The sequence below is a fragment of the Pongo pygmaeus genome, chromosome 4 (genome assembly GCF_028885625.2).
Source record: "Pongo pygmaeus isolate AG05252 chromosome 4, NHGRI_mPonPyg2-v2.0_pri, whole genome shotgun sequence".
Lineage (NCBI taxonomy): Eukaryota > Metazoa > Chordata > Mammalia > Primates > Hominidae > Pongo > Pongo pygmaeus.
The window spans coordinates 136,212,159-136,240,055 of NC_072377.2; the positions used below are offsets into that span (position 1 = coordinate 136,212,159).

The 27,897-nt window shown below is 36.8% G+C and overlaps 1 protein-coding gene across 2 annotated transcripts in view; it reads right to left on the minus strand.

Annotated features, from left to right (window-relative positions):
- The window catches only part of FNIP1 (folliculin interacting protein 1), a 160,806-nt gene that overhangs the window by 55,598 nt on the left and 77,311 nt on the right, over positions 1-27,897 (minus strand). The window contains exons 4-11 of one of the 2 annotated variants that reach the window (XM_054488159.1): positions 21,951-22,051; positions 21,619-21,693; positions 19,190-19,281; positions 13,206-13,289; positions 11,828-11,899; positions 9,023-9,158; positions 6,675-6,876; positions 1,493-1,578 (exon numbers count right to left, since the gene is read on the minus strand). In XM_054488159.1, the coding sequence (XP_054344134.1) occupies positions 1,493-1,578; positions 6,675-6,876; positions 9,023-9,158; positions 11,828-11,899; positions 13,206-13,289; positions 19,190-19,281; positions 21,619-21,693; positions 21,951-22,051 (848 nt within the window). The remainder of the gene's footprint in view (positions 1-1,492; positions 1,579-6,674; positions 6,877-9,022; positions 9,159-11,827; positions 11,900-13,205; positions 13,290-19,189; positions 19,282-21,618; positions 21,694-21,950; positions 22,052-27,897) is intronic. The other variant, XM_054488161.1, reaches the window with a different exon arrangement.

Genomic DNA, 27,897 nt, shown 5'->3' on the forward strand with positions numbered 1-27,897 from the left:
GGCACATGCCAACGCGCCCAGCCCAGATACACATTTTTAATTTTAGTTACTATAAATTTATTTTTATAGCTAGTTTTATTATGGTAAAGCATATTGTTTCCCTATCTAACGTAATGAAGTTTCATGTTGAAATAAATTTATTTAGGTATAAAAGATGGTCAAGTTTAAAGAGAAACACTAAATTTAAAAAGTATACATGATATATAAATTTGGTGAAATTGTTAAGATATGATGTAAGTGACTTAAGTTGGGGAAGCACTGCTGTAGGTTATGTTTACCATAGGCCAGGCTCAGTGGCTCATGCCTGTAATCCCAGCACTTTGGGAGGCCAAGGTGGGCGGATCATTTGAGGTCAGGAGTTTGAGACCAGCCTGGCCAACATGGTGAAACCCCATCTCTACTAAAAATAAAAAAAAAAATTAGCCAGTCGTGGTGGCACGCGTCTGTAATCCCAGCTACTGAGGAGGCTGAGGCAGGAGAATTGCTTGAACCCAGGAGGCAGAGGTTGCAGTGAGGCAAGATCACGCCACTGCACTCCAGCCTGGGCGACAGAGCAAGACTCCACCTCAAAAAAAAAAAAGAAAAGAATGGTGCCACTAATGTCAGGCATTCTGCTAAGTACCTTACACACACAATTTCATTTGATCCTTATAACAATCTATTAGATTATTACTAAATTGAATTTACCTATTTTATACTAGAAAACTGGGGGTCAAAAACGCTAATGCACTTGCCCAAGATCACCAGAGGTAGTAAATGACAGAGCCAGGGTTAAAATCCACGTCTGTCTGACAGATTCTAGAGTCTTAGTTTTCACTCCCTATGCTATACTATCTCTCTAGTCTAAAGGAGGAAAGATTGAGAAAATGAAGTAGACCTAAACCGAACCTCTTGTCAAGGGAGACATATCAGTCACTTAGTATACTAATTCCCAACATAAGATCATTTGTAATATGTATGTCACATAGTTAGAAGACAGCTACAGCAGTTATTGGGGCTTCAGGTACAAGCTTTGTTGAGCCAGAAAACCCTAGCGGAAGGACTATTCACTGTGCCATATCTAGAGGAAGGATCAAGCAACAAAGCCATTTAGAATATCAAGTGCATGTTCCTTATATCCATATATCCTTGTATCTCATGTATTCAAGAGTATCTGATTACTACCACTGGTTAAATAACACTTAACAGTCCCTACATCTAGGGTCCCAAGAGAGAATAAAGCATACTTTTGCTAGAACAAGGGTCTTTCCTGGTCATATTTGCTTCTCAAATGGCCCAATACTGAAAAACATACCACTGATGGCTCTCAATGTGCTTGACTCTCAAGCACATTTGAGATGTAGTAACATAGAAGCCAATGGTCTATTGAATTACACCATCATATGACTATAGGACAAAGAAATTAAATTTTATTAGAACAAGTTAAAGAAAAAATAAATCTTCCTGTGTACACTAGGAATTACTGCATTATGGAAAGCTGGGTAATATGTACCTGAATTCATTTAGGGCATCAACTATTCGATTATATGCCAAACTTCTCTGACTGGCATCAGCTGATCTCCGGCTCATTTTCATAGCCTTGAAAACAATCATTAAGATAGTTAATTCTTATGTTAATCATGAGCAAAACATGGAAAAAAGTCTTTTTTAGACAGTCACATATTTACACAATGCTCTACCAAAATTCTTATCGAGAAAGAAATAAAGAAAGTAAATGCATTTATTGTGACTTTTTCTTCTACACATTTGGTAATTAATGAATGGTTGAACAAAGTTCAAAATTTTTGACTGTTTTCAATCTGTTATTTTTAAAACTGCAGACTGTCAACACATAAAAAAACTGATGTTGACAGTTTCTGGGTTACAAAAAACTTATTTTTCCCAAACAGAACAAGACATAATGATAACTCAATAACAACAACTCATGGTTTTATGCTTTTATTTTACAGATAACACTTCTGTTAACTCCTTTTTTTTTTTTTTTTGGACAGAGTCTCACTCTGTCACCCAGGCTGGAGTGCAATGGCGCGATCTCGGCTCACTGCAACCTCTGCCACCCAGGTTCAAGCGATTTTCCTGCCTCAGTCTCCTGAGTAGCTGGGATTACAGATGCCTGCCACCAGGCTTGGCTAATTTTTATATTTTTAGTAGAGATGGGGTTTCACCATGTTGGCCAGGCTGGCCTTGAACTCCTGACCTCATGATCCACCCACCTCAGCCTCCCAAAGTGCTGGGGTTATAGGCATGAGCCACTGCCCCCAGCCCTGTTAACTCTTCTTTAAAAATTTGCCCAGCCTGGCCAACATGGCAAAATCCTGTCTATACTAAAAACATGAAAATTAGCCAGGTGTGGTGACACATGCCTGTAATCCCAGCTATGAAAGAGGCTGAGGCATGAGAATCGCTTGAACCCAGAAGTCTGCAGTTGCAGTGAGCCGAGATCATGCCACTGCTGCACTCCAGCCTGGGTAATGGAGGAAGACTGTCTCAAAAAAAAAAAAAAAAGGGAATATAAAGATTCTACAATAAGATAGCTAAAGGTGTTAGTAATATTTGCTTTTTTTTTTTTTTTTTTTTTTTTTAAGACAGAGTCCTGCTCTGTTGCCAGCTGAAGTGCAGTGGCACAATCTTGGCTCACTGCAACCTCTGCCTCCCAGGTTCAAGCGATTCTCCTGCCTCAGCCTCCCGAGTAGCTGGGACTACAGGCACACGCCACCATGCCCCACTAATTTTTGTATTTTTAGTAGAGATGGGGTTTCACCATGTTGACCAAGATGGTCTCGATCTCTTGACCTTGCGATCCACCCGCCTCGGCCTCCCAAAATGCTGGGGTTACAGGCATGAGCCACCATGCCCGGCCAATATTTGCTTTCTTAAAATATATTTAGCCAAGGTTGAAAAGCCTTAATCTAGGTAGGCAAAAGGGGGATCAGGATTAGGATACGGAGGTCAAAAAGAACTTTAATCTTTTACACTTTTTCAAAGAGAACTGAATTCTGTATTCTTTATGTAATTACAAAGTGATTAAATATTGTCTAAAAAAATAATTAAGATGTCAGCCTACTTTAGGCCAGAAATCATGTTCCTGTACACCCAAAAGCTTCAGAGGGTAAAAGTGAAACACACTTTATGTTTTTTCAAACTGTTAAGAGACTGGCAATTTATAAAGAAGTGAATATTATTGTGCTAGAATTTGGTAGTGTTCTTCCTTAATCTTATCAGCAATGCTATTTTTAAATTAAATCACAAATCTCAAAAGGTAGAAGACTTCAAAATAACTGCCAAGGTGTTCAGAAACAAAATCCATAGCTTTTATTTTAAAAAAAAATAGTTTGAAAACTGGCCCTAGAAGATAACTTCTTTGGATGGTACAATATTCACTATTATATTCTATTCTTAATAATATTCTATCATTAAGTAACTACTATAGAACTTTAAAAATTAAGTCCCATTCATTTATGTAAAAGCATTCATTTAATTTCATCTTTCAGCTTTAATAAAAAATGGGATACTACAATTGAACAAATACCCAAACAACTACAAGCATTAACAATATACATTTTAGGTCGGGCTCCCCAACCTCTGGGCCGAGGACCAGTACCCATCAGTGGCCTGTCAGGAATTGGGTCGAGCAAGCGAGTGAGCGAGCATTACTGCCTGAGTGCTACCTCCTGTCACATCAGTGGCAGCATTAGATTCTCATAGGAGCGCATACCCTATTGTGAACTGTGCATGCAACAGATCTAGGTTGCACACTCTTATGAGAAACTAATGCCTCTGAAACCATGGCAACTCCCCACCTCCCCAGCCCCGTCTGTGAAAAAATTATCTTCCACAAAACTGGTCCCTGGTTGCCAAAAAGGTTGGGGACTGCTGCTTTAGGTTACAGAATTATCAAAGCGTTAAAACATGAAAACACTTGAAAAGTAATCTTTAATGAGTTCTATAATGCCTATTTCAAGTTTTATACAAAGCTTGAAATACTTCTCCAAATAACTCAAAATGTCAGTTCACCCACAACTTATTACTGTGTGTGATGACTCTGGCTAGACTACAAAATGTGAGTGCAGCCAATTGAAGAAATGTAATCAGTGTCTAACTTAAGAAAAGGTAAATGAAAATGGCCTTTACTCATTTGTTCAATAAAAAAGTATTGCTAATGAACTATTTATTTTTTGACATATTCAATATGAATAACTAACATCTATGTCTTCTCTAAAGGCAGATGATCCTTAGTCACTAATGAGTTATTGAGATACATCCTTTCCTTTCTAAACCATTCTAACGGGTCTACCCACCTCTCGTCTCTTATTCCAGTCTCTTCAAAATGCACTACCAAGTGCTCGTTTCAGCAGCCATATATAAAACACACTGCCAAGTTAATCTCCCCAAAGTACAACTTGCAAACAGCCTTAAAGACAAAGTCAGAACTGCCTGGCAAGCACTCTACATTTTTTGTCATCAGGTCCTCATTAACTTCGCCAGTTGTACCTCTCACTATTCCTCTTCGTATCCTTTCCCCTCCACAGACTGTTGCAAAAAACTTTGGTGACAGCCACTGATTTTATCAGCTCAACTTCTGGGAATCTCCTCTAAAAAATAATCTGGAAAATTCACCAAGATGTTAACGATAGGGTAGCAACAATTGTGCAAAAGTAGAAATGGCCTAACAGGGAAACTGTTACTTAAATTGAGGAGACCTACTAAAATATATGTAAGAACCATTTACAATAACTTGAGAAATGTGTATGTGACAATGATGTTTTTTTATTTTACTATTTGAGATAGGGACTCACTCTGTTGCTACAGTGCAGAGGCACAACCAAAACTCACTACAGCCTCGACCTTCTGAGCTCAAGTGCTCCTCCCACCTCGGCCTCCCTAGTAGCTAAGACTACAGGTGTGCTCCCCCATGCCTGGCTAATTTTAAAATTTTTTTTTGTAGAGACAGGGTCTTGCCATGTTGCTCAATCTGAGTTTTTTTAAATGGGCATATAATTTGAAAAATGTAGACACAGCACAATCCCTACCAAGTAAAAGCACAATATGCATAAAAAAGGCCTAAATAAGATTTTTCAGCAATGAGTTACTGTGTTCCCTTTGGGTGGCAAGAATGTCGATTTTCTTGCTATTCTGCTATATCCAATTTTCAGAGCTTTATGTTTCAAAACATCCCATACATCCTTCAAAATGCAGTCCAAATGAAACTTCTTCCCAATAGGAAGTCATTTCACTTTCCCCCAAATTTCTAAAAAAACTTTGTCCTTCCTTTTTAGCTTAGATTCTAATATTTCACAATTTACTTTACATATTTGTATTGTATATACTATCTCAGTAGCAACCGACAAAAGTGATCACTCCTTCCTTGAAATACTTTCTGTACTTGGCTTTCCCCAAAAGAATATAGTCTTGTTTTTTCTCCTAATTGAATGGCCAATCCTTTTCCTTCTCCTCTGCTGGTTCCTTCTCATCTCGTCAAACTCAATGTTAAAATGCACCACAATTCAGGCTTACCATTCCCTGTCCTCTCTTGCCAATCTCAATGAGTTTCATGGCTTTAAATACCATCTACACACTGATGACCTCTCTGGTAAACTCCAGACTCATAAAAACATAAGGATGTCCAGATGCAAATATAAAATATCCATCTTCTTTTATCAAATCTGTTTCGCTTGCAGTCTTTCTCACTTCAATGCTGGCAACTTCATCCTTTTAACTGCTTGGCTAAAAAAATCTTAGAGTCAACCTTAATGGTTTTTTCTCCCATAGGCCAATTCAGTCTACCAGCTAATCACGCTGGCTCTGTTTTCAAAATATATCCAGAATCCAACTATTTCTTATCAATTCAATCACTAAAGTGGTTTGAGTATTCATCATCTGTCACCTGGATTACTGCAACAGTATGCTAATTGGTCTCACAACATCTACTTTTGCTCCTAGAAATCTATTATCCACCAGCAGTAAGAGTGATCCTCATAAATAATGTCATTCTTCCTCCACTCAAAACCCTCCAATGGTTTCCCATCTTTCATACTTTCGTAAGAATAAATGCTAATGTTCTTAACAATGGTATCTTATAAGGCCCTACATGATCTAGTCTCACTTCAACCCAGGCACCTTGGCCTCATAATGCTGCTTAAGTATCAGGCTTACTCCTGCAATAAGGCCTTTGCCCCTGCCTGGAATACCTTGTTCCAGATGGTTGTAGCTCACTTGCTCCATATTTCTGGACCACATTCACACGTCCTTTAACAAGGGGCATTCCTGACTAGCCTATAAAAATTAGTAATCCTTCCTTCCAGGATTCCTTATATACCTTTCTCCGTTTTATTTTTCTTCACAGGACTTATTACATACATCTATATTCATATGTTTATTTGTCCCATGAGGTCAGAAGTGTTGCTTTTATCACTTCTCTTTAGTTGGTAGAACGGGGTCTACCACATTTTAGGCCCTCAAATATTTATTTACAGAACAAATGGATGAATGATCTTATATCTTTTATTAGACAGTAAGCACCTTAAAAAGGGTTCAATCTATTTGCATCCACCAGAGCACTTTATAGGACACGTGCACAATGTCTGTTAATTTTTCTGCCAAATTAATAAATATAATGCTTAATCGGGAGAATAAGATTTTAAAAGGAAAAGACATAAATAAATAACTATGCTTACCTGTTCTATTGCACTCTTTAATTTGTTCATGTGGCTTTCAAAGAGAGGAAAATGTGAAAAAAAGAATTCATTAAATTTGTTATTTTCATCTTCATCTTTGGATAATGAAAAGATTACCCCAATTGCAATCTTCTTTTTCCGCACAATTCCTGGGTTAGGGCCACAGCTTTCATCTGAGAGATTAAAGCTTTCTTCTATAGACCTTAAAAATAAATGTTTTTTTTTAATTTACAAAAGTAAAAATAATTAAATTCACAATTTAGTCTTCTTGCTAATTAAATGTAGGCAAGCTAAGTCTTTTGCTGTTTTATCAAACAAACCTATAATTTCATACCAATTGTATATCTCTTTAAGAAATCTACTGGCTATTCTTTCAGGTTCATGTTTTTCTAAGAAATTTTACTACAGAGTCAGACTGGGAACATTTTTTTGTCCAATTAGAAGTTACTAAAGAAGTAGATAATCCCAATTCATAATCAACCAAAAAGTGGCTAAATTTTAAGATTTATAGATGAGTCTGGTACAATCTTTTCCCTGTTCTAGGCCCTTCTGGTCTCTGTTTTTGATTTCAGGAGTAAAGTCAAAGATGAAGGAATAAAGGAAATAAAAAAGAGGAGAAAACAAGAACTTTTAGTATCTACAGTTGTACTTAATGTAGATTAAAAACTAATCTTTCAAGAATGAATTACCTTGCCAAAATAAAAACATGAAAAACTGAAATATCAAAACATGTAGTATATAAATCAAAGACCTAAACATAAAACTCTTAGAAGAAAACAAAGGGTAAAGGCGTCATGCATTCATGACACTGATTTGGCAATGGTTTCTTGGATATAACACAAACAGCACAGTCAACAAAGGAAAAAAATAAATAAACTGGACCACATACAAATTTAACCTTCTGTGCATCAAAGGACACTATCAATGGAGTAAAAAGACATCCCACAGAATGTAAAAAAAAATTACAAATCATATATCTGATAACGGATTAATATCTAAAATATATACAGAATTTCCCCACCTCACCAACAAACCAAAAAAATGCAATTATAATATGGGCAAAGGACTTAAATAGACATTTCTCCAAAAAAGATATACAAATAGCCAACAAGCACATGAAAAGATGCTCAAGTCAGATGTGGTGCCTCATGCCTGTAATCCTAGCACTTTGGGAGGCTGAGGCAAGTGGATCACTCGAGCCCAGAAGTTCTACTAACCTGGGCAACATGGCGAAACCCCATCTTTACAAAAAAAAAAAAAAATTAGCCAGGTGTGGTGGCAAGCCTGTAGTTCCAGTTATTTGAGAGGCTGAGGTGGAAGGATCACCTGAGCCCAGGGAGGGTGAGGCTGCAGTGAGCCGTGATTGTGCCACTGCACTCCAGCCTGGGTGACTCAAAAGGGAAAGAAAATAAAAGAATAGAAAAGATGTTCAACTTCACTAATTATTAGATAAATGCAAATAAAATCCACAATGAGGAACCACTTCAGACTCATTAAGATGGCTATTATCAAAAAAAACAGAAAATAAGTGCTGGTGAAGATATGGAGAAATTGGAACCATTGTGCATTGCTGGTGGGAATGTAAAATGGTACAGTAACCATGGAAAACAGTGTGCGGCGTGACAGTCCCTCACAAATTTAAAAACAAAATTACCATACGATCCAGCAATTCCACTTCTGCATATATAACCAAAAGTATTGAAAATGGGGACTCGAACAGATACTTGCACACTCATGTTCAGAGCAGCATTATTCACAATAGTTAAGAAGTGGAAGCAACCCAAGTGTCCATCAATAGATAAATGGATAAACAAAATGTGGTATGTATATACAATGGAATGTTATTCAGTCATAAAAAGGAATGAATTTCTGACACATGCTACAACATCGATAAACCTTGAAGACATTATGCTAAATGAAATAAGGCAGACACAAAAGGACAAGCAGTGTATGATTTCATTCATACAAGGTATGAATGAAAATTCATAAAGACAGAAAATAGAATGGTGGTTACAAGAGGAAGGGAAGGGAGAAATGAGGAATTACGTTGAATGGATACAGAGTTTCAGCTGGGAAGAGGAAAAAGTTCTGGAGTTGGATGGTGATGATGGCTGCACAACAATATGAAGGTATTTAAATAAATGTCACTGAACTGTACACCTAAAAATGGTTAAAATTGTAATTTGTTATGTATAACTTACCACAATTTTTAAAATGTAGTAAATTTTAAAAGTTTTCAGTTTCAAACTTAAAATACACAGAATACAAGTCCAGGCTCTAAAAAAACCATATAAAATTGTGTTTAAGGAACTACTCAATCTTGTTCTGTGTTTAAAGTTCCAACTTACCATCTAGGAAATACCCCATTTTCCAAACTTGTTGTTTGGCTGCGTCGCCAACGTCGCTGGTAGCTGCTGGCACAACTTCGGGTAAGTGAGGAGTTTGGGGAAGGAAATGGAGTGATCAGCAAGCTGCTGAGGGATGCTGTTAAGTCAGAAGAACAAGTATAAGTCAATAATGACTAAGCATAATGACAAATTTCTTTTTAACAAAATTACAAATAGGTTAAATTAAACTTTATTTGCTTCATGAGCCTCTAAAATGTCCATTAAAAGAACACATCCTTCTTGGAGCAAGGTCTCAGAGGAGAAAAATCATATATTAACAATGTATCAGCAAAAAACTCTGAGACAATCCCCTTTTGGCATTCCCCTCTAGGGACTCCAGAAGAAAATTATACTTTGCAACAAGGCATTATCCCTTTGGCCACTGGATTGACTGTCCCCTTACTTAGTTGAATCCTTTTAGTTCTTAAATTAAAGGAAATCTGATGCTATTCAAACTTAATGCAGCAGCTGGATTTTAAGAACAAGCTATTGAAAGTAAGTGTCTGAATGGCATTTAAAGAGGTCATTTACAAGTATTCATGGATCACGTGTGCACATGTAGTCAAACCTACCACTTTTAATTAAGAATCATGACTATACCTACTAAGCTCCAAAAAAAGAATGCTCCCTGGAGCATCTAAGGTGACAAACACATTCCAGCAGACTCCACTCTTTAACGGCTGCAATCCCCTGATCTTGGGGATTATTCCCTTCCCAAAACACTTCTCTGAAATCTATAAGATATGTTTATTGCTTGAGGTGTTAAGAGCTACAACTGCTGATTTTTCATTAGGCTAGGGGATTTTCATTAGGCTTTTCCCCACTGGATTTAGAGAGGATAAGACTTGCCATTAAGGGCTTGCTTTTGTTTGGCAATATTCCAGACTTCTATCTTTCATGATCATAAGCACATACTGAAAATGTATATTCAAAACGGATCTATTATCATCACTATTAAAAACGTACAGGCCAGATGATAAATTATTTTGGACACCAGCACTAAAAACTGAGACACTTTCATTACGAAGATCTATTCATTTGAATTCTGACAAATTCAATGATAGAGGATAAAGCTGTATGTGCCATGCAAACATGTAGACCATCAATGAACTCATTCTAAATTACTTTAGAACGCAGATTCTAAATGTAGACCACATTTTATCAATTAGTATTACAAAATCTTGTAGTCCAAGATTGGGTATGTACAACTAAATCTGGGTATGACTTCGGTGAAAAATAAAATGCTGTCCTCAGTTTGGAAAAAATACATTTCACTGCATTCTAATATTAAAAATAACCCTATTAGAAAAAAAAGAAAACACACATTAACCTAAATGGCATATATGAATCCAATAACTTGAAGCAGCCTAACAGATCAGTCTAGCCAGATGCTTCAACTTATAAAGAATGTAAGTATAAATAAATTAATTTATCATCTCTCAAATCTTAAATAAAATAATGAGAATTAAATTCCTGCCAGGGAAGACTAAATATCTAGATTACATCAAAGCAAAGGGTATTAAAAGAAATATACTCTAGATTATTTAAAACAAAAATAAGAAACTCAATTAGAAAAGAAAGATGAGATTACTTGAAAAACACAAGCTATTCTTATTAGAGTAGTGGGGTGGCAACCCTAGCTATCCATTAGAATCAAGTGTCAGGTTTTGCATTTTGTTTTGTTTCACAAATAGAGATGCCTAGAGATACCTTCTCTAGGTTACATGAGAGTCTTTGAAAGTAGAGTTCAGGCACCTGAATTTTTTATAAAACTTCTCTTTGTTATTCTAATACACTCCTAGGGATTGCAATATATGGCAAGTTTAGATTTTTCATTTATACTCAAAACTGAATTATAGAACAATTTCGATAGCAGAGCCATATAATGTAACAACACATGCTATCACACTGAATTAAGTTTCTCATATCTAACAGTAATTCAAGCCTAAAATTACTCCTCCTTTTACTTATGCTGCTCTCTGGGCCCCAACAAACACTTTTCCTTTTAGCTAAAATGCTTTTCTGAGCTTTTGCCTGGATAAATGCTATTTATTTCTCAAAATACAACTTAATCATCATCCTTCTGTAAAGCATCGTTGGCATCCCTGCCCCTTGCCCAGGCTAAGTGTGGTGTTCTTTCTCTGAAGCTTTTTGCGCAGGCCTATCACTAAATGCATCACACAATGAACTATGACAGATGATTTTCCTAATTTTTCTCCCACTAGACTCCATACGTCTGTGTTCCATAAGGGCAGACTCTCGGCTTTAATTTTTTTAATGTCCACCATGTTTCATGTTTCAATAAATGTTTGCTAGACCTACAAATTTTGGACAGGTACATATTTGAAAAAAAAAAAGTATAACACTGATTCAAAATGCCTATGCTTTTCCGGGCAAGAGACAATATGACAATTTAAACTTTAGTTAGCAGCAAGCAAATATAAGCAAATGTGTGTGTGTGTGTGTTTTTTTTTACTACGGTTTCTAAGCAGTTTTCTGACCAATGCTTTTCTTCTTATATTCACTAGGCTTCAACCAGTGTACTTTACTCTGGCTTTACTTCATCCTGGCTTTATTCTACTCAGCACACTTAAAAGTAAACATGAAAAATGTTAAATTTATAAGACTTTGCTCTGGTCTTTTCACAGTTCTCTTGTAAGGCTAATATCAATATGAACAAATTTGATAATAAAGGGAGGGATAAAAAAGAAAATCAATGCCAACAGTAATCTCATAAAAAAACTGAATACAAGAACGTGACATTACCAGACCGTGCTATGCCACTGTCTCTGTCCTCATTGAGCTCTCTTCCAGGCATGTCCATTGGGTTGCTGTGAACTATAAATAAAGATGAAACTGTCAGTTATAAAATATATTGCTATTCAGGTGGATGAACAGCTCCTTTTAAATAGCAAACGAAATCATGCTCATCTCATTGCATTCCCTTATTTTTTTCAATAGCATGGCACCAACCCAACACCAAGAGCTATTACTCAGTTGAACAAGCTTTGAGAGCTCTGTGAAGATTTGATACACAGTATAAGAATCTAAAACATGATATCTAAAGAAGCAAGGAGTGACTAAAAGTCATATTTGGGAAGCATATTCAGTGACAGATATTTACAATATACTATTAAATGAACAAAAGCAAGCTACTGAACAGTATGAGTGCTTGCTGGGACCAAGTGGTGGGTATATCACAGTTCATTCTACTGTTTCTGCCTATAACAATGTATGTTTCAAAATTCTCTATAATAAATTAAGATATTTGTTTGAATAGTATGATCCCAATTTTCTTTAAAAAACAAAAAAGCAGGTATTTCTGGCTGATAAAATGGCTAATATATATTTTTGCCTTTTAAAAGTGTTTTCCAAGTTTTCTATAAATATATATTTTTTATATCTAATATTTACAGGGAAAGAAAATATTAATCAAAACAAGAAGGGCTAAATTGATGCCAATCTGAGAACAATGAAGAGTAAATGTGTTCACATTCCAGTAATTTCCACTAAAAGTTTACAATGTTAGGTAATCCGCTAAAATGTGTGAAAACAAGGAATATGATTAGAATCCTGGATATATACACATGAACACACTCTACAATCATCAACTTGATTATGTAAGCAAATATAGTCGTATACGCCTTTTACAGAGCGTTATAGTAGTGCTTGTTCATCTAAATCTTAGCTCCAAGAAAAACTGTTCTTATGGAATAGTGTAGATCAGAAATTTTACAATAATAACAAGATAGGATAATTTTCTGCAATTGGTGAACTATGGTACAAAAGCTACTCAGCCATGGAAACAAGACAGTGTCACATTAAAAATTCCAAGTGGTATCATAAGAAATAAAGTTCATATTAAGTTTTGGTTTCAGATTCTGAAGTTAAAATCATTATGCCACAAGAGAAATGACAAACTGAAATTTCATAAAAATGTCAATTCTACTGATAATTCAGTGTCTGGAAACTTTAAGAACATGTTCAGTAGAAAGGAATTAAGTTTTTATACTTCCTAAAGCAATGTTTTCTTAACCACAACCTCACCAATTGCATTCATCTACTCTCTTGTTTCCACAGCTTAACTACAGAGTCTAGCCGTTGGGGCACACCAACTAGTCTACCCACACAGCACATCGCAAACCTGCAAAGAAAGAGGCGCTCCTGATCAGGCGGAGCGGACCCTGCTCAGAGAATGCCCGCCTGGGGCTGCAGAACTGTGAAAGACCTACATGGCAAAAACGTAAAATACACATGAAAGAGGACTGTTAGAGAAGCCACAATGCGTCAGGGAAAAAAGATGAGCTAAGGCAGCACAAGAGCAGACCAACAAATATGGATGGAAACTTTTAAACTAAATAAGAATTCAAGCTGTCTTTCCCATTTTTGAAACAGGATGGTGTTTCTTTAGCCATGATTTATATCAAACAACAACTTCACGTATTTTTACGAATAAATCTATATGTAATAAAAACAAGCTTCTGCTATATAAAGTAAAAATTATTTTAAATGTTCAATCCTTTCTAATGTAAAGCAGTATTTTTAAAGATCTGAAAAAGTACGATAATGTTATCTATCTAATCTGATATTTGCCAAATAAATTTATTTTTTTTAAGTTGTTTGAAGATTATAGTATGTGCCTACAACTGCAGTGAGGAGAAAACCACCTAAGCACCTGGCACACAGCATACAACAGGGTGCAAAACCAGAAAAGAGATCTTACTGACAAATTAAAAATTGGTTTTTCTAACCCAGTGATGTTACAAAGTAATGGAAGAAACCAAGGTTACTAAACCAGGAGTCAGCCACTGTGGAAGGAGGAACACAAATGAAGCTCATCAGGGACCGGACTCCCAGCTGTTCAAGAGAAGTGGCTGCCACATGCTTCATCAAGAAAAGGTAACTGCAGTCTGAAGACCCAAGAAGGACATTATACCCTGAAAGCAAGCAGCTGGGTTACCTGTTAGTTATGCTTCATCAAAATAGTCTAAATAGCCCTGAAGGACATTTATCTAGGATGGAATAGGGGGCTTTCTGTTTTAAAAAGTGACAATTGCATGTTTCTTCTTCCCTTTTTTGAAACAGAGTTTTGCTCTGTCATGTAGGCAGGAATGCAATGGCATAATCATAGCTCACTGAAAGCTCGAACTCCTGAGCTCCAGTGATCTTCCCTCCTCAACCCTCCCCATGAGCCAGGACTCCAGGTGCACGCCACCAGGCCCAGCTAATTTTGAAAACTTTTTAGTAGAGACAAAGTCTTCCTACATTGCCGAGTTGATCTCAAATTCCTGGGGTCAATTGATCCTCCTGCTTTGGCCTCCTAAAGTGTTGAAATTACAGGCATGAGCCACTCTATCCAGCCAACTGTAGTTTTCAAATTGCTAACAGATATTATTTTTCTGTAGCAAGAACTTCTATAATTATAGCACATGTACAGCAATCCTTCCATGTCTCAATGGTCAGCTCTTTAATTCGTCCTAGCTTTCTTTCCCTCGTTACTTCAAAAATTATCTACTTTTTCAAACTCCTTCCCTACCTCTTCTTCTCAGCATAAAACTTTTGTTTCCTAGAGTATGCACATGCATATATGCACATACACACAGTAGAATTAACCAGATTGGAACCCTTTTTTTTCTATCACCCTGCTTCAAAACTTACTCTCTCATCCATCCTTGCCTCCTTCCTGCCTAAGCTGTCATGTTATTCAAGCCTTACAATGTGCTAGTGACTTATTAAAAAATCCTAAGTTCCTCCCTCCCTTCCAAAGTTAACTCTAAATCAGCTAGGACCCCAATCCCCCATTCTTCTTCAAAAACCTCCTTCTATCAATTATTACTTCTAGTCTTTAATTTCATGCTCCTTATAACTTCCTTTTTCTGTCAACACTTAAACACAGTCAAGTCTCTTCCACCACCCTCCATATATCTAATCCTACAGCAGTTCAGCAGTTCTCAAAATGTCATGCAAGGACCCACTGGGTCCCCGAGACTTTCAGGGGGTCCGTGAAGTCCTCCATTTTCCAACTACCTATCTGTGTGAGACAGGATTTTCTTGATACACTTCAATGAAAACAACATATCACAAAAGACTGAATACAGATGCAGATATGAGAATTTAGCTGTATCCTCATCCAGAAATTAAGGAGACTTGTAAAAATATAAAACAATGCCACTCTTCTTACTGATTTTTTGGAGGCCTGTAATAACATGAAAGGGGGTATTAGTGTAATTTTTCAAGGATTTACTAAATATTCTTCAATTTTTTGGTTGTAATTTCTAATAAAGTATTTATCAGTAGTTGTACTCCACATAAACAAAAGTTCTCTGCAGTCCTCAATAATTTCTAAGTGTGTAAAGAGCTCCTAAAACCAAAAAGTTTGAGAACGACTGCTTGCATCTTGGACAAAAGTCCAAACCCTGAGTCGTCCCATTCTGACATCTATTCTCCCCACTGAAACTGCTCATCTAGGCCACCAAAACCCTTCCTGTTGCTTAATTTAGTCCATATTATTTTATATTACCTTATAGCAGTAATTGATGCTGATTATATTACACTGTAAACTTTTTTCCCACGTAACACACTCTCTGTATTTTCCCCCCTCAGTCTTAGTCTGTGTGCCTCTCTTCTCCTACCCCTTCTTTTTTTGAGACGGAATCTCGCTCTGGCTGGAGTGCAGTGGCGCAATCTTGGCTCACTGCAAGCTCCGCCTCCGGGGTTCACGCTATTCTCCTGCCTCAGCCTCGAGTAGCTGGGACTACAGGCGCCCGCCACCACACCCAGCTAATTTTCTTTTGTATTTTTAGTAGAGATGGGGTTTCACTGTGTTAGCCAGGATGGTGTCGATCTCCCGGCCTCGTGATCTGCCCACCTCGGCCTCCCAAAGTGCTGGGATTACAGGCGTGAACCACCGCGCCCGGCCTCGTAACCCTTCTTAAAGCCAGCATTCCCCAAGGCTCCATCTTCAACAATCTTTCCTTCTCATTCTTTACATTTCCAAGGTCATCCTCCATTCCTGTGCTTTCAATTATAATTTATGTCCTGATGATTCTCAAATCCACAGAAGATACAACTAACTGGTCAACTTCTATTATTTTTAAATTATTAAACACTCATCCATTTTTATGTTAAAGAGAATACCCTACAATATACCTATCTAACTAGCTAACAACAATGGATTTCTTCACTTCGATATTCCGGTACTTCCAACTGAACATGCCTAAACCTAAAATCATCAATTCTGATTTCTTCTATTTCCCTTAGTGAACAGCACCAATATCCATGCAATTAAACAGCCAGCAAAGTGCCAAACTTGATTCTTCCTTTTGCCTCACCTCTTCTATTTAATTAGCTAATCTGGTCCACTCTATGTCCCTTAGTGAATTTCTCAACAACTATCCCCACTGACACTAATTTACTGTAGGTATCATTATCTGTCATTTGGAGTAACATGATCAGCCTTCTAATATGGGCCTTTTCTCAATCCCACTTATCTGAATCCATTCCTACTGCAGTTAGAATATTCTTCTACAGACACAAATGTAATTTGTGTTGCTATATTCCGAAAATTCCTCTGTGGTGGCCTCGAGAATAAATCTCAAAGATCTCCAACTATAAAGAGTATGTTGATTAAGAACACCTACTGAAATCCATTGCCACATTTGTGCAAGGACACATAGCTGATAGGCTGCTCCCAGCCAATGGCTGAACACAGTAGGTATACTAAGGCAGGCCCATTTTGGGGAGACATGGGACACTTCTGACAACCAACTTTGACTCAAATACTTCCCAGGGCCTTGCTAAACCTCCCTTGAACTGTATAGCGGGCTGAGACACTTCCAGTCAACATTCTATCCCTCTCTCCTTCATCCATGGTCAGACTTACATCACAATTCGATGGGTCTCTCAGACTTTCCCAGCATTTTCCTCATTTTCCTTTACATAGTCATTTCCCCTAATACAATTGTTGCACATTTAATCCTGTCTTTGGCACCTGTTAAAAAAAACAGGTAAAGGACCCGAACCAACACACCTGCACTGGTGCCCAACTACACTACACCAAGCATTAACTCTGAATTCTTCAGTGTGGCCTACAGTGTGTTTTGTGATCTAGCTTTTGCTCCATTCTTTCTTTTTCATTTACTTTACCCCTACTCTGTACTCCACACATACTGATTTATTCACATTCTTTCCATACTCTATGATCTCTTACCCCTAGGTCTGTGTACGTACTACTGCTTCTTCACAGAACATTTCTTTCCCTAACCATCTGGCTAATCCTTCAAGCTTAAGCGTCATGTCCTCAAGGAAGCCTTCCTTGACTCTCCAGGACTGAACTGAGTGCTTCTCCTTATTTTAATCACACACTGCTTTTAACTCTAAGAATTTACTATAGTATACTGTAATTGTTGTATTACTTTTCTGACTTCCACTAACTATAAATCCATTGAGGCAGGAACTGTGTCTGGTTCACCACTGTATCTTCAGGGCCTAGCAGAGTGCTTGGCATATTATAGGTGCTCACCACATACTTACCGATTGATTGATTGATTGGAAATTGAAAGAAAATAAGAAATGTAGACACACACACAAAAATCCTTGATTCACAATTAAAAGAGTGCAAGTAAATGCTGCTCATTATTTAAAGTCAGTAGTATGTAAAACGGATTTTCTACTCTATATTAAAAGAGAAGATAAGTATATCTAACCTCTATAGTATAATTTACCTTTATAAGTAATAATGGATTTGTGTTATAAAATGAATTCCTTTTGGCTGGGGCACGGTGGCTCACACCTGTAATCCCAGGACTTTGAGAGGCTGAGGTGGGTGGATCACCTGCGGTCAGGAGTTCGAGACTAGCCTGGCCAACACAGCAAACCCTGTCTCTACTAAAAATACAAAAACTAGCCGGGTGTGATGGCGCGTGCCTGCAGTCCCAGCTACTTGGGAGGTTGAGGCAGGAGGATTGCTTGAACCCGGGAGGCAGAGGTTGCAGTGAGCTAAGATCACGCCACTGCACTCCAGCCTGGGTGACAGAGTGAGATTCCATCTCAAAAAACAAAAACAAACAAAAAAAACCCATAATTACTTTCAACTTTCAACAAGCCCCTTGAGCTTTGAAAAGCATCAAATTATAAAGAAAAAAGATTTCATTATTTCTTTGTCACATTTTTCCTTTATTAAAATCAATGAAGTAATCAAGCAAGTTAAGAAAACGCAGAACTTCTATTTTTCTATAACACACATACATTATAAAGTATATGCCTAACACTATGACTAGCCCACAGTAATAGGTGTTTTATAAGTGATTGTTCATTTGAATAAACACAAATTATAAAAAATAAATAATAGGATGTCATACAGTTCAAGTTGGAAGAAAAAACTTTTCTACTAATATATAACAAATATTTATTAAAATTAATTATAAATAAAAGTTCTTGCTAAACAGAAAATGAAAGAAATATTAATACTTTTCTAATTGCTATCCCATTCCCTTGGCTACTATGTAGCTTTTTATGCACCAGAAATATCGCAATACAGCAGCAGTTCAGTTGAGCTGTCTAGAAAAAATGACTGGAAATCTTAGAAAGTCTGTCACTTTAAAATGTAGTACTTAAATAACAACAATCAGCTAACCGAAGTACTAAATAAATTGTTATTCTAATAAATCTTTTAAGAAACATCAAATTTGAACATCTGCTCATCTGAGTTACAGGTCACAAAAACAAGCATCATTTTAAAATAACTTTTATGGTTATGGAAGAGAGAAGGAAGAAGGTGTAATAGTCTTCCTCAGCTGAAATAGCCAAAAGAACTACTAAGGGCTTTTCTTATCACTGACACCTTTCAAAGATGCATCAAATTTAACAATGAAAAACAATGAAGACAAATTAGATATATCTACAGCAGTACTCTTTATCAGATACAAAATAAATATTGTGTTCAAATATATGAAAAATATGTTTTCCAAATAAATGTTATACATACTGGCAATTTAAATGCCTCTTCCACTTACAGTATTTGAAATTCTTTGTTATCATGACAGATCTGCACTATTAAGGAATAACTTCAAAAAACACTTGTTCCACTGCTAATATTTTTTAAACTTATAAAATCAAAGGAACCATTACCTATATTTCCAAGCAGTCCATTAATAACTGTGTTATTATCAGCCTTTAATGTATTGTTGTCCTGATTGATGAATTCAAGACTATCTTGTAGCCTATGGAGGGTGAGAAAAAAATTAATTCCAAATTCATTTTATGGTTTAAGGACAATTCTTTGTACATCCTGATGAAATTTTAAGTGCAAAAACAGTTTCTTCCTATTAGCATTACAAATTAACTAACATAATCATTTAAATCAGAGGTTGGTAAACTATAGCCTGGAGTGCCAGATCTAGTCTGCTGCCTTTTTTTGTAAATAAAGTTTTATTGGAAGACAGCGATGCCGATTCATTTATATACTGTGTATGAATGCTTTGATGCTGCAACAGCAGAGTTGAGAAACTACAACCCATTGTCTGGCTCACAAAGCCAAATATATATATTTTATTTATTTATTTATTTATTTATTTATTTATTTTAAGTTTTAGGGTACATGTGCACAATGTGCAGGTTTGTTACATACGTATACATGTGCCATGTTGGTGTGCTGCACCCATTGTCATTTACATTAGGTATATCTCCTAATGCTATCCCTCCCCGCTCACCCCACCCCACAACAGGCCCCAGTGTGTGATGTCCCCCTTCCTGTGTCCATGTGTTCTCATTGTTCAACTCCCACCTATGAGTGAGAACATGCGGTGTTTGGTTTTTTGTCCTTGCAATAGTTTGCTGAGAATGATGGTTTCCAGCATCATCCATGTCCCTACAAAGGACATGAACTCATCCTTTTTTATGGCTGCATAGTATTCCATGGTGTATACATGCCACATTTTCTTAATCCAGTCTATCACTGTTGGACATTTGGGTTGGTTCCAAGTCTTTGCGCCAAACAATATTTACTATCTGGATCTTTAAAGTAGAAGTTGCTGAACCTGATTTAGATTTCAAACAAGGTTTCCCCTCATATTTTAGACCTAAAAATATTTTCTAATTATCTGTTAGGGAGAGGTGGAAGCTAGGAGGAAGAAGAGTAGAATAAATCATTAGGCAAATATCCAAAAACTATCTTTAGTCTAATATATTACAAATAACCTATATCACTTCTTTTAGTGTCTCTTTCAGGATAAGAAAAATAAAAGTACTTTATGCTTTTAGTGCAAAATATCCTTTCTAGAGATTTTAGGAATTATCAGAACTTAGAAAAGGTGAAAACACTCTGGTGATTATGGCTAACATCAGTGATTCCAACATGGAATCTTTAATTTCTACTTTAGTAGATCTCTAATTTCTACTTTTAAAGATCAGTATTTTTGGCTTCAAGATTTTTTAAGGCATCCATAATATTTTAAAGGATACCTTCCACGGCCGGGCATGGTGGCTCACGCCTGTAATCCCAGCACTGTGGGAGGCTGAGGCAGGCAGATCATTTGAGGTCAGGAGTTCGAGACCAGCCTGGCCAACATAGTGAAACTCTGTCTCTACTAAAAATACAAAAAAAAAAAATTAGCCGGGTGTGATGGCCTGCGCCTGTAGTCCCACCTACTCTGGAGGCTGAGTCAGGAGAATGGCTTGAACCCAGGAGGCAGAGGTTGCAGTGAGCTGAGATCGCGCCACTGCACTCCACCCTGGTGACACAGTGAGGCTCCGTCTCAAAAAAAAAAAAAAAAAAAGACTACCTCCCACTTTCCTTCCAAAGAATTACAGGTATTAGAAACTTAGCTAATAAAACTCTTCCAAACAGGTCTTTTTAAGGCATTAACAATTAATGGGGGCCCTGCAGAATTTCTGTAGTCTGGAGTAGTTTCCTTGCTGCCTTTGACCTTGGGTTACCCCCAGGGGCTCTGACTAGCCAATGAGTCTTGCTCTGATATGGCACCTGCAAAATCTCTCTCTGGGGTCTTCTACTGCCTAACTTTAGCCCCAGTAATTTACTAGGTTCTGGCACAGGGCCCATGATCCTGACACCAGGCCTGCCTTTGTTTCAGCTTCACTATTCCAATCTTTGCATTAATAGCTTGTAATACCCTGGTGGCTATCATTATATAGTGTATATATTATATGTAATATCAATATGGCTGACCTAGGTCAGTCCTGTCTGTAGGGTTAATTTCGTAGGGGATATGAAAATTGAAGGGCATCAACCTACAGATTGTGGTAACTCAGGTAACTCAGCGTGGTACCGCAAAACTGAAAATCAGCATGTTGCCCTAAGACGGAAATCCATTCATCATTCTACTTCCAGATACTGCTTCTAGCGATTCACAGAAACAGAAACGACATCTCATGTTTCTCAACTAAACTCAATTGAGAGTGAAATCTGGCCTCCATGAACTTTTAAACTTAAGGAAAGACAGAAAATCTGAACTTGTGCTGCAGTCCTAAAAGCAGTTTGTTAGTTTTCATACTTTGCACATCTAAAGTAATACATTTCCCCCGTATCCATAAGCACTTACGTATTGAGACTCCCACAAATACTGCTGCCAGTCCGAGCAGTAAACACTTTGCTGAGCATGAGCTGTGGAGGGGAACTATGAAGAAAAAGAGAAAGAGAGAGACCAAAACTAAAATATAATGACCTTTTGGATTTATTATAAATAAAAATGTGTAAGTCACAGAGGTTTCACAGCATAGCTGCAAGAGCCATGAAGTAGCATTAAAACCACAGAACATTTTAAATGGAGTATGACAAGCTCAATCTGAGTGAAGATCATATAAAATTCTCTCTTAAAAAAACCCAAATATCTAAAAATGGGACTCGTTAAAAAAAAATCAGAAATCCTCTCACCGAATCTGATGAATTTTTAAGGTAGATCCTTTGTAGCTCATTGCTACTGAGCCAAACATCATCTCTCCAAGCATATTGGCATCAGAAGAGCACCGAGAACCCTAAACAATAACCACACATTAACAAACTGTGTTAATTAAAAGCTTATGACTATTTCATATGTTGATTTTTATTAAAAATTCTTGATATAGTTATTCTACATTGAGTTGTAATTCTACACTGTATATGCTGTTCTGCAACTTGATTTTCTTCATTTTAAAATGTTTTCTTGATGTAACCATGTTGTTACACATAAATTTGACTAATTCCTTTTAAGAGCTGTACAATATTTTATTGTATGAAAATACCACAGTTTGTCAGACCAGTTCCCTTTACTCACGGGCATTTAAGTCACTTCCAGATTTTTGCTATTACCAATAATGCACAAGTAGGCATTCTTCACTGCATCTTATGCATATGCAATGTTTCTCCAGGATAAATAATAAGTGAAATTCAAAGAATATGCAGAATAATTTTTACTACTCCTGTTGTTTAAAAGAAGCATCCATAAATGGGGCAATTTATATCTATTTTGTATTTCTGTAAAGACATATCTGTGATCTACAGGTTCAATACTATGCCTATGAAAATCCTAATGGCATTTTTTACAAAAACAGAAAAACATATTAAAATTCACATGAAACCACAGAAGACCACAATGAGCCAAATCAACCTTGAAAAAGAACAAAGCTGGTGGGCATTACACGTCCTGATTTTAAATTATACTACAAAGCTACAGTAGTGAAAACAGTAAGGTACTGACATTAAGACAGCCATAGACCAATGGAACAGAACAAAGAGCCCAGAAATAAACCTACATGTATACAGTCAACTGATCTTCAAGAAGGGTGCTAAGAAAACACAATGGGGACAGGAGAGTCTCCTTAACAAATGCTTCTGGGAAAACTGGATATCCACATGCGAAAGAATAAAACTGGTGTCCTATATCATGCACAAAAATCAACTCAAAATAGATTAAAGGCTTACATGTATGACCCCAAACTGTAAAACTCCCAGAAGAAAACAAGAGAAAAGCTTGATGACATTGGTCTTAGCAATAATTTCACAGATATGACACCCAAAGCACAGGTAATAACAGCAAAAACAGACAAGTGGGACTACATCAAACTAAAATGTTTCTGCACAGCAATGAAAATAATCAAGAGGGCAAAAAGATAAAATATGGAATGGGAAAAAATACTCACAAACCACGTATCTGATAAGGGATTTGGCTTCAAAATGTACCAGAAACCCCTACAACTCTATAGTAAAAACTAATAATGCAATTAAGGTCTTGAATAAACATTTCTCCAAAGAATTCATACAAATGACCAACTGATACAGGAGAAATGCTCAACATTTCTAATCAGAAAAATGTAAATCAAAACCATAAAACCTGTCAGGTTGGCTATAATCAAAAAAGCAAAGACAACAAGTGGTGAGGATGTGGGAAAACTGGAGACCTTGCACATTGTTGGAGGAATGCAAAATGGTATTGTACTTATGGAAAACAACACGGCAAGTCCTCCAAAAATTAAAAATAGAACTACCATGTGATCTGGCAATTCCACTTCTGGGCATTTTTCCAAAATAATTAAAATCAGGATCTCAAAGAGATATTAGCACTCCTATATTCATTACAGCACTATTCACAATAGCCAAGATGTGAAAATAACCGTGAATGTCCATTGACAGATGAATGGATAAATGAAATATAATAAATACACAGAATGAAACACTATTCAGTTTTCAAAAAGAAGAAAATTCTGCAACACGCAACAACATGGATGAATCTTAAGGACGTTAGGCTAAATGAAATAAGCCAGTCACAAAAAGATAAATACTGCATGATAAGATAAATACTCCACTTATATGAGGTATTTAAAATAGCCAAATTTACAGAATCAAAGAGTAGAATGGTAGTTACCAGGGGCTGGGGCGAGGGGGAAATGCGGATTTACTAATCAATGGCATTAAATTTCAGTCAAGCAATTTGAATAAGCTCTAGAAATCTATAGTATAACACTGTACATATAGACAACAATTCATTGTACATTTAAAAATTTAAGAGGGTAGATCTCGTTCTTCCCACAATTTTTTTTTTAAAAGACTTTCTTGAGGCTAGGCGCGGTGGATCACGCTTGTAATCCCAGCATTTTGGGAGGCTGACGCAAGAGGATCACAAGGTCAGGAGTTCAAGACCAGCCTGGCCAACACGGTGAACCTCGTCTCTGCTAAAAATACAAAAAATTAGCTGGGCATGGTGGTGCACGCCTGTAATCCCAGCTACTCGGGAGGCTGAGGCAGGAGAATCGCTTGAGCCCAGGAGACAGAGGTTGTAGTGAGTGGAGATCACGCCATTGCACTCCAGCCTGGGCGACAGAGCAAGACTTCCTTGAAACATTATGTCTTGTTTCCAAAGAACCTCCTGATTAAAAAGTTATTCTCTTTCATTATTCTTTGTCTTCACAGGAGTCAGACAACAGTTAAAGATTGAGCTTATCCATTTCGTTACTATTTAGATATCATGGCAAATATCACTTTTTACCTACCAAGTATCTATTCTCTAATTCTTCCTCATTTTTTGAAGTCCAGTTTGTTTTAGGGCAGTAATGTGCACAACTGAAAAAAATTTCATTTCACAGCCTCACTTGAAGATAGGAGATTTAGAGTAATTTTTATACTTAAAAGATCAGTGTTATGGTTGAAGTAGCAATTTTCAGAACTATTCATTCACATGCATTTGACACAGGCCTGGTCAGTAAGATGTAAATGGAAGTCACTACAGATGGAGATGTCATATTATAACAACAAGGCAACAAGTACGCACTAACTCTAAGTAGAAAGATAAGTGAACCATGGTCTCTGAGGGTATCTTGAAGCCCAGTATCATACCTAGATAGTACACTTTTAGGGTTATCATGTCAGGAACACAACCCCTAATTTGTTTAAGCCACTGTTTAGAGAGTGTCCCAATACCATTCTTAACTGATGCAATTATATAAAATCAAAAAATAAATGGTTTCTAAAATATTTAGGAAAATTCTAATAACCATAAAGTGAAGAGAATCCCCATTTTACAACTGGAGACCAGGATATACAGCTGCACACTGTTTTTCGTTTTATCATGTGACTCTTTTACTCCTTTATCTCTTTACTACCTATGTTAAATTGTCCTATTATTAGGGTTAAGATAATCCATATGTTTAAATATTTGTACCTTTCTTTAAAAAGACACCTTCAAGTAGCAACACACTTTTTTATACATGGCTATTTTTATATCAGTTTCACATTTTTTTGAGATGAAGTCTTGCCCTTGTCGCCCAGGCTGGAGTGCAATGGCACAATCTCGGCTCACTGCGACCTCCGCCTCCCGGGTTCAAGCAATTCTCCTGCCTCAGCATCCTGAGTAGCTGGGACTACAGGTGCGCACCACCATACCCAGCTAATTTCTGTATTTTTAGTAGAGACGGGGATTCACCATTTTGGCCAGGATGATAACGATCTCTTGACCTCGTGATCCACCTACCTTGGCCTCCCAAAGTGCTGGGATTACAGGTGTGAGCCACCTCACCCAGCCCACAAAGTTAATTTTTAAGAAAAAAGTCATTTCTGTCATACCTAGGTTACTAATATAGAAAGCAACTAATTTATTCTTGAGATTTGGTTAAGATCAAATTTTTATTTCAAGACAAAGAGGCTTGGGTACTGAGAACAACATTTCAGAAAAGGAGCAGAAAATTTTTTTAATGATAAAATAGCTATTTAAAAAATCAATGCCAGTATTACTTGGCAACCTAAATTACTTCTGGCTAACAAGAGACATGGCAGCCTTCCCTTATAAGCTCATTTTTACCATAATGCGTCTAACTCTATTGTTATTTTGACTGAATTTCTTATTTCTTGTATTAAGCAAACTATACAAATTTAAATACCAAGGCATTTATAGATTTTACTATTATACAAATAAAATAAGCCCCAGAAAGCAAAATACAGTAAAAATATTAATAAATTGTTGTGTAAATTTTATGACACTGTATAGTTTACTACTAAGGTTCTATTTGTCTGTTCTAACATATACTAAATAGTTACCATGAATGTGACTGGCAAGGTATGTATTTTAATGTGACATAATCTACAATGAAGCTTATAATTAAAAGGATGCTATTATCATTATCGTCTTTTTAAAAATGCCTTATTTAAAAGGTCTATTCTAAGTACTCATTCCTGGTAGCTAATAATCTGTTAAACCCTGTGTAACTCAAAGACAATGTTCCACTTACCTGAAATTATATACATTTTTAAAAAATTATTATTATGCTTTTTAGTTCTGGGATACATGTGCAGAATGTGCAGGTTTGTTACATAGGTATAAAAGTGCCATGGTGGTTTGCTGCATCCATCAATCTGTCATCTATATTAGGTATTTTTCCTAATGCTATCCCTCCCCTAGCCCTCCGCCCCCTAATAGGTCCCGGTGTGTGATGTTTCCCTCCCTGTATCCATGTGTTTTCATTGTTCAACTCCCACTTATGAGTGAGAACATGCGGCGCTGCTTTTCTGTTCTTGTGTTATTTTGCTGAGAATGATGGTTTCCAGCTTCATCCATGTCCCTGCAAAGGACACGAACTCATCCTTTTTTATGGCTGCACAGTATTCCATAGTGTATATGTGCCACATTTTCTTAATCCAGTCAATCATTGATAGACATTTGGGTTGGTTCCAAATCTTTGCTATTGTGAATAGTGCTGCAATAAACATACGTATCCATGTGTCTTTATACTAGAATGATTTATAATCCTTTGGGTACATACCCAGTAATGGGATTGCTGGGTCAAATGGTATTTCTGGATCTAGATCCTTGAGGAATTGGCACACTGTCTTCCATAATGGTTGAACTAATTTACACTCCCACCAACAGTGTAAAAGTGTTCCTATTTCTCTACATCTTCTCCAGCATCTTTTGTTTCCTGACTTTCTAATGATCGCCATTCTAACTGGCGTGAGATGCTTATCTCATCATGGTTTTGATTTGCATTTCTCTGATGACCAGTGATAATGAGCTTTTTTTTCATGTTTGTTGGCCGCATAAATGTCTTCTTTTGAGAAGTGTCTGTTTGTATCCTTCACCTACTTTTTGATGGGGTTGTTCGTTTCTTGTAAATTTGTTTAAGTTCCTTATAGATTCTGGATATTAGCCCTTTGTCAGATGGATAGATTGCAAAAGTTTTCTCCCATTCTGCAGGTTGCCTGTTGACTCTGATGATAGTTTCTTTTGCTGTGCAGAAGCTCTTTAATTAGATCCCATTTGTCAATTTTGGCTTTTGTTGCCATTGCTTTTGCTGTTTTAGTCATAAAGTCTTTGCCCATGCCTATGTCCTGAATGGTATTGCACAGGTTTTCTCCTAGGGTTTTTATGGTTTTAGGTCTAACGTTTAAGTCTTTAATCCATCTTGAGTTAATTTTTGTATAAGGTGTGAGGAAGGGAGTCAGTTTCAGTTTCCTGCATATGGCTAACCAGTTTTCCCAACACCATTTATTAAATAGGGAATCCTTTCCCCATTGCTTGTTTTGTCAGGTTTGTCAAAGATCAGAAGGTTATTGATGTGTGGCATTATTTCTGAGGGCTCTGTTCTGTTCCACTGGTCTATGTATCTGTTTGGTACCAGTACCATGCTGTTTTGCTTACTGTAGCCTTGTGGTATAGTTTGAAGTCAGGTAGTGTGATGCCTCCAGCTTTGTTCTTTTTGCTTAGGATTTTCTTGGCTATACGGGCTCTTTTTTGGTTCCATATGAAATTTAAAGTAGTTTTTTCTAATTCTGTGAAGAAAGTCAAAGGTAGATTGATGGGGATAGCATTGAATCTATAAATTACTATAGGCATGATAGCCATTTTCACGATACTGAT